At 42.6% G+C, this 14,697-nt stretch overlaps 1 protein-coding gene across 1 annotated transcript in view; it reads left to right on the top strand.

Moving 5' to 3' along the window:
• The window catches only part of LOC144818443 (glycine N-phenylacetyltransferase-like), a 224,123-nt gene extending 220,931 nt beyond the window's left edge, over positions 1–3,192 (top strand). Inside the window, exon 6 of the mRNA XM_078675864.1 lies at positions 1,465–3,192. Coding sequence (XP_078531990.1) covers positions 1,465–1,882 — 418 coding nt within the window. The 3' untranslated portion in view covers positions 1,883–3,192. The remainder of the gene's footprint in view (positions 1–1,464) is intronic.
• The last annotated feature ends 11,505 nt before the right edge of the window (positions 3,193–14,697 follow it).

Genomic DNA, 14,697 nt, shown 5'->3' with positions numbered 1-14,697 from the left:
TCAGAGATGCACAGAATAAACAGTCTGGGTGTTTCGATGAAGATTTATTGAACAGTTGTTATTCTAGTGTAGAATAGATCATCTGTATGGTCTCGAGTTGGACACCCGGCCAGGGATGTTAGACTACTGCTAGCTGGAGCGTCTCCATGCAGGAACCTCACCGTTTCTGGTCAGTGCATCAGCCGAGAAGTTACGTCTCCTCTGTCTCTCTAAGCAAGACATAATGTACATATACCCACAGGTCTCCCCAGGGGTCCTACCTTGCTGTGTTACTGTGTCAGCCTAAAGGATGACGTCGGGCTGGAACTTTAACATAGATATTATACAGGAGATGTTCGTCCTGCTGTGAGTCCTGCTGTGCTTCCAAGAATCCTCATGCATAATGTATGAGTTTTGAACTAGGGAAAACCTGCGTTCTGAATGCAGTGTTGTATCTAGGTAAAAGGTCAGTCCCTATGAACCCTTATGTATATAATGTAGGGAAGGATATAGGTGAAAGGTTGAAGTGTTACCTGTGCCTATATAGGGTACCTATATGGAATATAACAAGGGAGGCGCAAAAAGAGGACCTACTCCACTTGGTTTGCATTTGCCCACAATTAAAACAAGCAAGCAGTGAACTATCGAAAGCGCTCTTTAGCTCCAGAGGTATACAAACATGTAGTCTAAATCCGGAGGTTCCAAACACTTATTCATAAAAGATGTAACAGCAGTCAAAATTAATACCTCAGTTTAGCGCACTTTAGTTCACAGTTTTTATCTTTCTGCTTGTATCTATTTTATACTGAATTATGTACTTTATAATATTTTATTCTTTTTAATCTTGTATGAAATGGTCCCTACATAAGTAATATTGATTGAGATGGTTTTAATTAACTGATACACATAAATGAAACTGAAATGTTTGTGGCAGAGTGGATGGACACAGGTAATGTAATAACTACACAAGCTTTAGCCTGATGGAAAGTTTTGTCTCTTTATTTAGAAAAGTGCTACGGGACACAATGTAGATTCTGAACACTGCATCTTGTTGGCCGTTTGTGGTCTTTTTACACCTTTAGGCTCTGAACCCTAAGAATATATACTAATATAGCAATATAGCATACTGCTGGGGTTTATACCATCTGTTCAAGACTCTCTGTTGAATGTGTCTTGGGTCTATAAAGAGTTGTAGGGCATTTATCCAGCACAGAGCAAGGCCGAAGGGCTATAAGCTAAATTACATTCCATCCACTGAGGGGAGTTTTGTTTTCTAAATTAAACAGAGAGAAAAACAAGCTTTGGAATGTTGAAGTAGATGAACTATACAAGCCATTATTAGCCAGAACTGCTTCAGTAGAGTTCACATTTTTTTGTTCTATTGTTTCCTGTAGTGCCAATGATTTACATATCTGTTACATGTTAATGTGAAACATCCTCGTACTATCTAGATTTTAATTATGGTTATTTTCTTTCTCCGTACAGTGGCGAGCGACATGTTTTTAACTTCAGCAGGGCATGTGCATCTCATGCTGAGCTGCTCAATAAAGGCTGGGGATTTGGTGGAAACGAGAAAAGCCTGCGGTACATACAATGTTGCATCCGCCTCCTCCCTAGTGCCTGTCTTCTTGATGGTGCTGGGAACCCTGCCTCTCTTGGGCTTATGGATCAGTCAGCAGAGCTCAGGATGGGTTACACTATCCCGGAATATCGCCGGATCGGACTGTTCAAGCACCTTCTGATGGCCTTGATGGACTCCTTGACACAGCCAGACCTTCCCTTCTACTTGCACATAGCCAAGGATAACAGGGAGGTTAAAGGGCCAACTGAGAGTGCAGACTTCAAATTTGCCCATTGTGGGTGGTACCAATGGACATGTCAACCACTTGAAAGTGGGGTTTAGGGTTGTGAGTTACTTCCTTCTTATTCTTGACTCTCAAATGGGTTGCACTAATAGCAAAAGTACTTGATCTTACATCCTGAGTTATGCGTTGAAATGCCCACTCGTTTCTGAAACCGTGCCATAAATATTTATTGTGAAATACCCAAAAACCTCAAAAGCCATATTACTTAGGCTTAATCAGAGTTCAGGCATTTAAAAAATCATATCTTCCGTATGTTGATAGATTTATTGCAAACAAATGGGTGGGACCCTGATGTCAAAGGTAGAGTTTTTGAAAACGGACTGGCCAATACAAATATATATGATATAAGCAATTGGTAACTCATTCCAAACATGTAAGAACTTAGGGTTGATTCTGGGGACAAAATTGTAAAGTAAGCATTAAGTTGTTAAACTCATGGTGTTTGCTGGAGAGTGTGGGTCTCTAATGACTGGAAAGGAGCACTCCTTTGTCGATTGGAGAGTGGGCAAAGAATGCTGATCATTGGAGAAGGACTTATGGTAGACGGAATAAAGTTTAAACCTTCAGCTGCTGGACAAAGAGACCTCTGAAAGGTACTTTAATTAAACATGTGATAGTTGTGGAAAAAGTGAAGTTTATCTCACAGGTATGAAAATATATAGTTTAATTATTAAATGCATGGAGGTTGAAGTTATCATGTAGAGGTTCTTTGAATGTATTTGACAGGTAGAGGTTTTGTCATGGTCATAGTCTGGCAGAGGTCTCTTAGACACTCCTTGACGACTTCATAGATATAGTTTTTCCGATAAGTACAGGGAGGCAGTGTTGGTGAGGCCTTTGATAATTGCAGAGATATATAGTTAATCTCTTGCCCTAGGGTGAAAAGAGGAATTCTATTGATGCATATAGCGTGGTCAGTGCTTACTTTTAAGTCAGAGCTGCATTATTTGTCTTTACTGGGAAGACTAAAATGTGGTCGTAGCTATTGAGCACCCGAAGAGCTAGCTAATTTTTACTTCTCTGTCCTCTATTCTTAAATGGACATAGGAAATATCTTAGGAGTTTATTGAAAAAGAGCAATATAGGTTTCGTGCTTGATAGTTGGTTGCTTGCTTTGAGACTCGTGTGAAAATCTGCTATCTAAGTTTGAGGGACATATTATTAGATCCTGCTAGAAGAAATGTAGATTTGAAGGTGATTGTTGTTCATTATTTTGGTTATTTCCCCCTTTTCAGCATTATATATTGAAATATAGCTTTTATCATGATTTTGAGACTCAATTTTGTTTTTAGCATGTGTAATGATTATATGGACACATTGTCTTAATACAATTAGATTGTGACTACTACTCCTCCTTCTCTATGAACCTGCTGTGTATGTGTGAAGCAACACGTTACTGGTCATTGCCCAAAAAGATTGCTTAAAATGGCTGGGAAGCATCTGCTGGACCAGGGTAGGTCCTCCTCTATTCCGGTAAGTAGTCTTTTAAATTCTCTGCCTGAAGGACTGAGACAGTTGGATCAGTGCTTATAGCTTAAAAACCTTTAAAGTCTCGTCTTTTTAAGTAATCTCCCTCAGCCGTCTTCTTCATTTACAAAGCACGTTGATGCCTCCTAGGATTTAGGAGCCATTTAAATTGACGACTTTGATGATGAGGTTGGGTTAGTAACATCTGACGTGGTAGCTCTCTACACCAGCATCCCGCAGGACCCAGCTTTGGCAGTCGTTACTAAGTATCTCAATCAACGACCAGCTCCGGTGAAAGTGCCAACTGAATTCATTATCGATTTATTGACTATAGCAATGAAGAAAAACCTTTTCTTTTTTCATGGCCACTACTACATTCAAACCAAGGGTGTGGCAATGGGGGCAGCCTTCGCCCCAGACCTTGCCATTATTTATATGGACAATTTTGAACAGACATACATCTTCGAGAACAATCTCTACCAACTGAGGGTTGATATGTGGAGAAGATATATAGACGATATCTTGCTGATATGGACAGGAAGTGAAACCGACCTCAGTCTTTTCCATGAGTGGCTCAACCAGTGTGACCCAGCCTTCAAATTTACATTGCAATCTAACTACATGGAAATTGCCTTCTTAGACATCAAGATCTGCTGTGACAACAATGAACTGTACACCAATGTATACCATAAACCAACAGAACGTAATTCGTTATTAAGGTACAACAGCCACCACCGAAGGTCGCTTCAAGACAATATTGCGGTGGGCCAATTTTTGCGTATCAGATGCTATTGTTAAAAAAAAATGGATTACATGGAGGAATCGAAAGATCTGTGTTCCATACTACTTTCCAGAGGCTACCCAAGGACAATGGTAAAGAGAGCACAGAAGAGGGCGTGGTTTAGCCCCCGTGAGGATCTACTAACCCCAAAAGTTCGAGGAGACATTTCACTTCAAAGGCTGATATGCGTCGCTACGTTTTCAGCAAGAAGTAATGCAATAAAAAAAAAAAGTGATCAATAAACATTGGAGTTTAGTGTCTGATGACATAAAATAACCCTCACTCCCAATGCATGCATTTAGGAAAGGAAAAAGCATCAAGGACCACGTGGTGCATTGTTTCTTGGAGACAGAAAAGAGACCCACCATTCAATCTATGTGGAATTTGGCAGCGATTAAGGGACACCATAAATGAGGTCAGTGCAAGGCGTGTGCCACCACCATCCAGACGAAAATCTTCATATACAAGCAACACAGGATTGAGTTACAGTTGTTCAGCAATTGCAATTTGACAAATGTCATTTATGGCATTATTGGCCCCTGCGATTTACTGTACATTGGGCAGACCCAGCAGAAGGTCAAAATGAGAATATTTCAACATCAAAGCAGGTTACAGTGTCCGGTTCAGGGTGCCCCCCGGTTGAACATTTTGCTAATCAAGGCCACACCCCAGGAACAACTGAAATGGCTAGTGTTGGAGAAAGCGGAACTAGGCCCCAGAGGAGGGGATATTGGCTCCATCCTGAACATTAGAGAGTCAAAATGGATGCTCCATTTTGACAGCATTACCAATGGACTAAATTAATTGGACACTAGTAGTTCCCAACTTCCATGCCTGAGTATAGACCGATAGATACATTTCAGTGAACTATCTAATCATTATACTCCCCCCATTCACGACATTAGTAATCCACTTCTAAATCTACTTACTGATACTCCCGTCATATGTATTAACTATCATATTTTCAGCCATGTCACACACGTGTGGCGTGTCATTTGTGATGTGCTTCATGTACGAATCGTTCACGTGTAAAGTATTGTGTTTAATCATTAAAACCACCAGGTATCTTATGTATTTCCCTGTTAACTATGTCATGAAAGCTCTACACTAGGCAATGGTCCATCTCTGGAATGGATCAGCTTGTAAATGTATATTGTGTAGCAAATGTTTTTTTACACACTAGAAATCACCATGATGACTTGTCTCTTGTCAAATAAGCAATTTGGCCATCATTATTTTTCCTGTAATTTGTAATTCTTAAAGCCATATGATTTATACACTCCTTGTAATGTAACCACCAATGCAGTCGTTTGGCATTTTGAATAACACCCCTTGTAAACACGCAGCATGCAAATTGCTCAAAGTATGACCACAATCAATGCCCATTTGTGTGTACACTACCCGGTACTTAATTTCTTATTTTTTGTGAAGCCCTTGCAACTCACTATTCCACATCTAGATCATGCTCTGAGACTCGTAACTATTGTGTTTGTTTCACTTCTTGACTCATTTTAATACAACACTTCAGCGTCCGTGCCGCATAGTCTTTCCTCCAATTATGTCAAGACAACGGCGCTCTGAAGCGTCAAGCGCATTGCCCTCGTGCACGCCAGACGCGTACAGTCTTTAGTATATCTATCTTGAGCGTTGTCAGTGTTGGTCGTTCCCGTCAGAGCTTAAAGGCCGTTCCAGGGGTGAGTAACCATCAGCGATTAGCGCTTCCTTAGAACCGCCATTGTTTTTAGAGGAACAAACTTAGTGTAAGGATTGTATTAGTTTTGGGTAATATCGATAATTCATTTTATGAGCCGCGTGCCATTTTTAATGTTTTTTCACTTCCCGTCGCACGCTCTCTGGGCCGAACCTTCAAGAGTCACTTTTTGTTTTTACTAAGAATCAAGTGCTTCATGCGGAGAGGCTCAGCAGAGCCCTACGGCAAGGTCAGCCGGACGCCATCTTGCCTCCCGACCCCCCTACCCACTTAATTCTTAGTAAAAACATTTTCTTCACCAGGCCAGATCTTGCGCACGCCACAGTGAAGAGAAGGTGGAAATTAAGGCAGTTTTTTGATCCCCTACAGAAGCTGGGGGCTACTGTGTACCTGCAGAACCCTGCCAGACTAGAGGTCATCTTTAATGGGACCACCCGGAGCTTTGTCTCCGAGATACAAGCTAGAGCATATCTTGATGAAATCTCTGCTCAGGAAAAGCGTTAATATTATTGTGTTCGAATAGGAGATTAAGGCCAATGAATTAGGAATTCTTCTATATATTTTTTCTTCTTCCTTTGTCTCGGGTCTTTGTCTCGGCTGAAGGTATTCTGAAAGAGATATGTTAATCTTTTTGAGTTTGAATTTACTTTTCCATGCCTTGTTCTTAATTTATTCCATTCTCTTCTTAACTTTAGCGAAATAGTATTAGGCTGCTAAAGCCAACAAACTAGAATTTGAGAATATGAATCATAGGACTATAGATTGTTAGAACAGGTATAGCCTGGCGTTTATGTTTTGTCTTTAATTATTGTTATTGCAAATTTTCTATGCATGCGGGGAGGGCTCAGGGGGAGTGTGGTGGGGCTTTCCGGACGGACGCTACACCCCTGGCGATGCAGCCAGGTAACCTCCAAGGTTGGTGGGGGGTGGGGGGGTGGGTCCTGTGGTTGGGGGGGAGAATGGGACTGACGGACAGGTTATCAAAATCTAGGTCAAAAAAGAATAGGGAAACGCACGCAAGGTTTAGAGGAAATTTGCAGGAAGGGATCAACAGCTGTAGCACTCTTACATTGGAAGTATGGCCAGGATAAAAATAATATCTTTAAATGTATGTGGTCTGAACGATCTTAAAAAGAGACAAACAGTGGCAATTAGCCTACAAAATTGGGGAGCAAATATTTTATGCATGCAAGAGACTCATATCGAAGGAGCACAGAGCCATATTTTGAATACATTAGGGTATACATTGGTGTGTGCTACCTCACAAGGGGCTAAGACACGGGGGGTTGCCATCTTGGCTAAAGCGAGTGGGTATGTTTTTAGTAAATCTAAAACTGACAAATTTGGCCGCTGGGCTATCACCGAATGTCACTATCAAACAGGGCAAAAAATGACACTCTGTGCTATTTATGGGAGCAACCTAGACGATCCTTGGGTCATTGACGAGGTCTCTAACGAACTCTCACACTGGTCTCTTCCGCTCCTGGTTTGTGGGGATCTCAACATAAATCTCCCGTCCGATTGGTCTCTGAAGGACGACTGGGTTTATAAAGGCCGAAAACCAAAGGTATTTCGTGCTATCAAGAATCTTTGTTTAGCACATGGGCTTGTGGATAGCTGGCAGACTTCTAATACTAATAGTAGTGATTTAGGCTACACATATTACTCTAATCCACACCGTACACACGCCAGATTAGACTATATGCTTATATCAAACTCGCTTAGTCAGGACTGTCAAACTGTGAAATTGCCCCGTATATTATCAGATCATAATCACCTATTTTGTACTTTAATTAATAAATCGGCCAAACTAGAACTTACACCCTGGACATTTGAAAAAGCCCTATTGAATGACTCCCAATATTGTCTTCATATGAAAGACTGGATCCCCAAATTTCTAGTAGAGAATATTGACAGCACTTCAATAGAAATTGTATGGGATGCTTTAAAAGCAGGGATTCGGGGCGAGACCATGCTATTCTCACTTAGATCAAACAAGCAGGAGAAGGAGGAGATACGGAGGTTACAGGATAAGGTGACGATAGCAGAAGTAGGTCTTGTTAGAGCCACCAGCAATGGTGATCCAACTGTGGATATTTCGTATAGCTTAGCTCAAGTAGCAGTTGCCAACGCAGCAATTACTAATATCTTTACAGACAAAGCCATTCGGAAAGCCACTGCACGAAAAGAACTAGTATATGAAGTAAATGAACAAGTGGGTCATCAACTAGCGGTGCGAATGCGGCAACAAACCAATGTTAACATAATTAGGGAGATTAAAGATCCAGTGGCAGGACTACTAAAAGACCCAGAATTAATTAGGGAAGCCTTTTGTCGGTTTTACACAGAACTATATTCAGAAGATGGCAGTAGGGACACAGCCGAAATAGAAAATTACCTAAAGAACTGCGAAAGCGGCAGCCTTGAGGAAAACGTGCAGCAAACTCTAGAGGAAACTCCTAGTATGGAGGAGATGCTAACGGCTGTTAAAAGCCTCCCGAAAGGGAAGGCAACAGGACTTGATAGCATCCCCTCAGAGTTCTATAGTACATTTATAGATCAAATCAAGCATATACTGATTGACTTGATTATACATATTTTTTCCGGGGGTCAACCACCTAGCTCCTGGTCCAGGGCTAAAATTGTGATCTTCGCCAAAAAAGGGAAACCCCCTGAACTCTTGGGGTCGTACCGCCCCATAACTCTTATAAATGCCGATTCCAAAATATATTCAAAAATTTTGGCAAATCAGGTAGCACCAATTATACAAAAATTAGTAGCAAGTAGCCAACATGGTTTTGTCCCCGGGAGGTCAACAAGAAATCCTATTCAGAGGGTTATTACGCTTTTTGATGGAACAGGAACTGCAGGAGACCCTATGGCCCTAATCCTTCTGGATGCAGAGAAGGCCTTTGATAGGGTCTCCTGGCAGTTTCTCTGGAAAGCAATGGCCATGATGGGATTTCGAAAAGGGTTTATTCGGGCTATACAAAAAATGTATGTTAATCCAAAGGCTGTAGTGTCTGTTAATGGAAGCTTAACCAATGAATTTCATATATCTAGAGGTACTCGCCAAGGCTGCCTCTGCTCGCCATTGCTCTTTGCAATATATATAGACTCTTTTATTCGCTACCTGGAAAAAAATGACAACATTGCACCTATCATATCTCAGGGACACACTACAAAAACGCTAGCATATGCTGACGATATTGCTATAGTTACCCCAGATCCTGTAGGCGCCATGCTGAACATTGAGGCCGAAGCGGTGAAATTTGGAGCTGTCTCTGGCTATGCACTCAATCAGGGGAAGACACAAATTGTTTTAAATCAAAAAATTGTGATGGACGACCCTAGAGTAGTGAAGGGAGCAACTTACCTGGGGGTTATCATCTCCTCAAACCTGGAGGAAGTTGTGGATATTAATGTCAAGCCAATGCTGAACTCAATGCATAAGGACTTACGACGCCTAGATAACCTTCATCTGTCCATCATTGGGAGAGCAAACGCAATCAAAATGGTGTTTTTCCCAAAAATATTATACTTATTCAGGGCAATTTGCTTGGAATTCTCTAACCATTGGCTTACCTCAATGGAACGTACATTCTCAAAATTTATATGGGCATATGCACAACCCCGGCGGGCATACAAATATCTCACTCTTCCTAAAGATAGAGGTGGGCTAGCTCTTCCTAATTTGAGAAGATATTACTGGTCATGTGTACTACTTTACAGTAAGGAACTACTACAAGAGGGAGATAACACAGAAGATCATACAGTATCAATTTTCCAGCTAGTCGTTGGAAACTCTAGTAATGGTTATCTATGGAGGCATATTCATGACAGTTATCACAAGAAGGTCAAATTTAAGACTCTCTACAGTTGTTTTAAAGTTTGGAAGGCCGTAAGAGATACACTAGGAATAGGACAAATCTCACATTACACACCGATATGGAATTCTTCCACCAATGGTTTTCAAGGATAATTGTGTGAGCAAATGGCATAGAACAGGAATTACACAATTAGGGGACATGTTTACAACACAGGGGATTAAATCTTTTGAAGCTTTGAAGGAAGAATATAGCTTAGATTGGAGAGATTTCTTTAAATACCTCCAAATCAGGGATTTTTAACTCGTAAACTGGGGGCTAGGACATTGGGGGAAGAATCTACCCTAGTAGAGATGATCATACACTCTAAAAATCATTCTATAGGTGGAGTTCATGCGCTGCTGTTAGCCATATTCCCGGACGACCTAGATAAAACATCAATGAAGTGGCAAAGCAAACTTGAGATTTCAAACAAAGGCTTTCTATATACCTATCAACTAGCTCAATCTATTCTGATCTCCACAAAACTTCAGGCACAATTCTACAAAACCTGTTTTTTTCTTTATTATACACCTGACAAGATTGCAAAATGGGGAACCGGCAAAGGGACCTGTTGCCCGAGATGCAACTTATCTAAAGCCGATTCCATACATATCTTTGCCTCTTGCCCTGGGCTAATTCCTTTAAAGCAAGACATAGAGAGGTTCTTATCATCTGTTCTTCATAGAGAGGTGACTTTATCAAAAGAGGCAATGATACTTGGGGCAGACGAACCAGATAACATTGAAAGTGGCCAAGAGTTTATATTCGTAGCGATGGCTGTCCTGCGGTTATGCCTAGCTTCCGCTTGGCTCGACCCGTTAGCGCCCTCTTTCCAACAGTGGTTAGCTAGGCTACTGGCGGTACATAATATTGAGAGAGCCATTTACCAACGAAAAGGTAAACAACGGCATAAAAGGGGTATGAAAATCTGGACCCCTCTTACACTATGGCGGGATTCACAAACATAATCGAATGTACATATAAGGCTGTAATGGATATAGAATGTTGCTCTTAAGTCTGGTTTATGTAATGATGGGTTAAAACAAAAAGAAAAAACAATGTAATGCTCATGACGTTTTGTGCGTATGTTTACCTGTCTGTCATACGGGGGATGGGGGGGGGGAATAAATGTAATACTATGAATAAAAACATTTAAACAAAAAAAGAATTAAGTAGGCATTTTGTAGATTGTCACTTCGTCCTAATAGTCATCACGGGTGCGTACTTTTGTTAATGCACAAATCACTGACTGATGCGATCCAGTCTCATGCAGAGCACTTGCGAAACATTTAAATATTACCCCGTTTCCGTTTTTGTGTTCCCGTGCATGCTCAATATTGAGGCGACATGATGATTTCACCTGCACGCTGCAATGCTACCCTCCTTTTTAATTATACTCCCTTGTCATTCAGGGACTACGTCATTTTTATTTAACCACACGACCTCTTTATTAATCCCTGCATGATGTGGATAGTGCCATTTTTAGTAGCTTCACCATAAACATGTCCCCTAAGACACGCGATGTTCTGCCTTTAACGCTCCCTTAGGCCCTCCTGTTTTTCCAGGTTTACAATATGACGCAAATACTAGCTGGTTTTTTCATTCTCCCCCAGACCAATTCATCCTTCCTGCACTTGATTGATTCAAGGCTATGGATATTTGCAAGCAAGTCTCATGGGACTCCTAAGCCCTTTCCTGACAGATGCATTCCTAATGAGGGGACCACTTTGAATATACTCAGTAAGTCTGTGATGCCCCTGTCTTGTCATTTTGTGACCTTTGTTTCAAGCGCCATTCAGTTTGGCTGACAGACAGGTGTTCTCTCACTCCTACTAACAGAGCATCCTTGCATGAGCTACGGAGCCCTCCCTTCCTCCACGATTGTCACGTGCGAGCTCCCACCGCCCAGCATTACCGGTACATTTTAATTCATTTTGCCCACCTACTTGGGACAATTTCCATTTTCACCTTCCTTCTAGGTTATGATATATCATCCCTTTGTCTCCCTAGGTGCCCTCATTTCTTACCACTTTTCACTTGTCCTGATAAAGACCCCACAAGTAAGGTTCTAAATACCTACACATCAATAGGGGTCGAAACGTCGACACTTCAACATTTGCTTATCCACTCAACAGTAAATGGATATACTGTGCAGTTCTGTATTCTATGGCATTGATATATAACATTTTCGTGTACTTTGATGAAATTGTACTGGACTATCTGGCATATGAAGAATATATGCTAGAATTGTTTGTGATTATACGTCACCATCACTTATAATCTTTCTCTATCACTTCTTAATCACCCCCTCCCCCTTTTTTCAGGCACTGCCATTTTTAAAGTTGCTATCCTGATATATATCTAAAGATGTATTCCTTGCATAAATGAATTTTTTCAATGTGATTAAAAAACATTGTTAAAATATCAGCTTCATTTATATATATCTTGAATTTTGTTTTGAATATTTTGCTTCCCCCCATTTAACTTCTATGTTACCACTGGGACCACTTATTTTGTACTGACTTTGATGATGAGGCTCACTCTCGTACCTTCCTCATGTGTCTTCTTCCAGAGGCTTCATACGTAATTTAGGAGTACTACCTTACAATTGAGACAATGATGCTGTGCTAGAAGGCATAATGTGTAAATTTCACGTGTTGGCGGAAGTGCATTGAAGCCAGTGACATTAGACAGCAGCTCTGATGCAGGGAGATGAGCATCTCTAGCTAAATAATGGTTCTTTAAAGTTCCTGAGCATGAGCCAAGCTCCTCTGCTCATGCAGGGTGACTTCTGTTGTTTTACACTAGTAAATATCAAACCGTTAAACACCAGGATGCTGGCATACTGAACTAGTTTACTGGACTTGAGGGAAAGACCAGTGTTCATGCAAAATGTCAAGCAGGATCAGGGTTTGGCACAGCAGCACCAACAATCCGTGCAGAGCTCATATGGCATGCAGATTGACCCTATTAATCCAAGATCATGCCAACAGGAGAGTCTTTCAATTTCCAAGTCTATCTGGTGCCTAATCCTGAGGGATTCCCAACCTTCTTTTTTTTAATATATTTTTTTATTTAACAGAAAGACAAGAGTAGGCAATACAAACATCAGGTGTTTCGCGATGAAGACAGAATAAGGGCCAGGCGGGGGAAATAAACAAACAATAATCACTGTAGAAAGTAAAGGGCCCAGCACGGGTACCTAGAACGGAAGCAGGAAATGAGCAATCTGTGAATCAAGCAAAGCGATCCCACCCACACGACCCATCCATAATGACACAGGATAAATAAGTCAGCAAAAACACCCGGACAATAGAGGATCCGTGAAAGATATACAGCCCATCTCTCGTAAAAGGAAAAGGGAAAAGAAAAGGGGCCATAGAACATAAAAAAGGCAAAATAAAAAACCCCACCCCGAACCCCCCACCCTGCACCCCTGCAATGGCTACGGCCTAACCCCACTAGCAGCGTGCCTGTCGCCCCAGAACTACCCCAAAGGAAGGGGAAAGAAAAGCGGAGGAGGAGAAAGCAAACACACTCCCGGTCTCCCGCACCCCCCGCCAACAGCGACCACCCGGATACATGTTAAAATCAATATTCAGCAAGTATACAAACCGGTAAAGGAAGGATAAACAACAGCCACCCAATTCCCATCACGTTACAGATACAACCCCAGAATCACGAAAAGCTCTTATATCGGAACCCAGCAATAAAGTTCAGCCCTGGCCAGTACGGTCCGTCAGAAGAGTCTTTGCCATTCGAGCCGCCATTTTGTTGGAAAAAGCAAAGCGTCCACAAAAGTTCTGTTCAGCACAAGAGGATCGAAGACAGGATAAAAGTTCACGGCTTGAGCTAGGAAAGGTGTCCAAAGACAGCGAATATCCAAAACCATCAACAAGGAACTCGTAGCCACATGGAAGACCGTCTGTAGATGTGTTAGGTGGCAGCAGGGTCAGGCCAAAGACGCTAGCGATAAGCACGGGCTGGCTAGCCGGTAATAGGGGACCGTCAGGAGTCATAAATTCCGGGGTACGCACAGGGACCTCGACCTCTGAGACACAATGCACCGCAGGTACCATCTTCAGCTGGAAACCAAACGAGGCGTCGTCCTCAGCTTCCAGGATACCGTCCACTTTCACCATCAGTGTCTGGAACACAGCGACTGTGTGCGAGCGGAGCGCCCCAATGGCGGCCACAACGGCCCGTAGAGATGGCGCGCCCTCCGTCCGCTCCATCCGCTCTCAGTAGGAGACAGAGCCGGACTCGAACCCCGGAGGCCGGCTGCTCCGGAGTCACGGGCCACGCAAATCCGATCACAAGTAACGGGCGCCCCTCGTCGTGCAGAACACACCGGTGCCGCCAGAGAGGACCCCATCCCGTCGACCCCGAGGGGGCAACAAGGTCTCCGGGCACTGGGCCCCCACCACGGCAGTCGGCGTGACACGATGGCGTGTCCCGGGCGTGGGTCGTTCAAAGGATTGACAGGAAAATCAACAATTCAGGCACTCTTCGGGAGACCGGGCTCAGTCCTGGTCTCACGGCCGATGTTGTTCAACTCTGACTCGGGTAGTCCAAAAATCGAGGCCCCGGCTTCCACACGGTGGTAGGCCGAGAAATGGAACACGGCGTATCTTCGTCAGCCGATAAGATAGAAATCTCGGGATTGTATCCTTGGAAGCTGTAGACCTTCATAAACAAGAAATCAGGAGTAAGGTCAGGATGAAAGACAGGATAAGCGAGCTGCTGGCGGAGGTCGGTGGAGCCGGGAGCTTATGCAGCCATCTTGGTTCGTAGCGTAGCTCCTGCCTCCGATTCCCAACCTTCTTGAATGTCACAGAGGCAATTCACTTATAGATCCTTAAAGATGAAAAGGTGACTCAGAGGTGAACGTGGCACACAAGGCTACATATGCTGGACACACACACACACCATCACCTGAAAGCCTTCAAGGAAGAGCCTAAAAGCTTTCTCAGTATCGCACATTGATAATTGTTATCATTCGTTCACATAGTCTCGAGCTCATAC

Source organism: Lissotriton helveticus, chromosome 2_1, assembly GCF_964261635.1.
Source record: "Lissotriton helveticus chromosome 2_1, aLisHel1.1, whole genome shotgun sequence".
NCBI classification, from domain to species: Eukaryota; Metazoa; Chordata; class Amphibia; order Caudata; family Salamandridae; genus Lissotriton; species Lissotriton helveticus.
The sequence above is the reverse complement of the archived record's forward strand: the minus strand, read 5'-3'. Positions and strand labels throughout refer to the sequence as shown.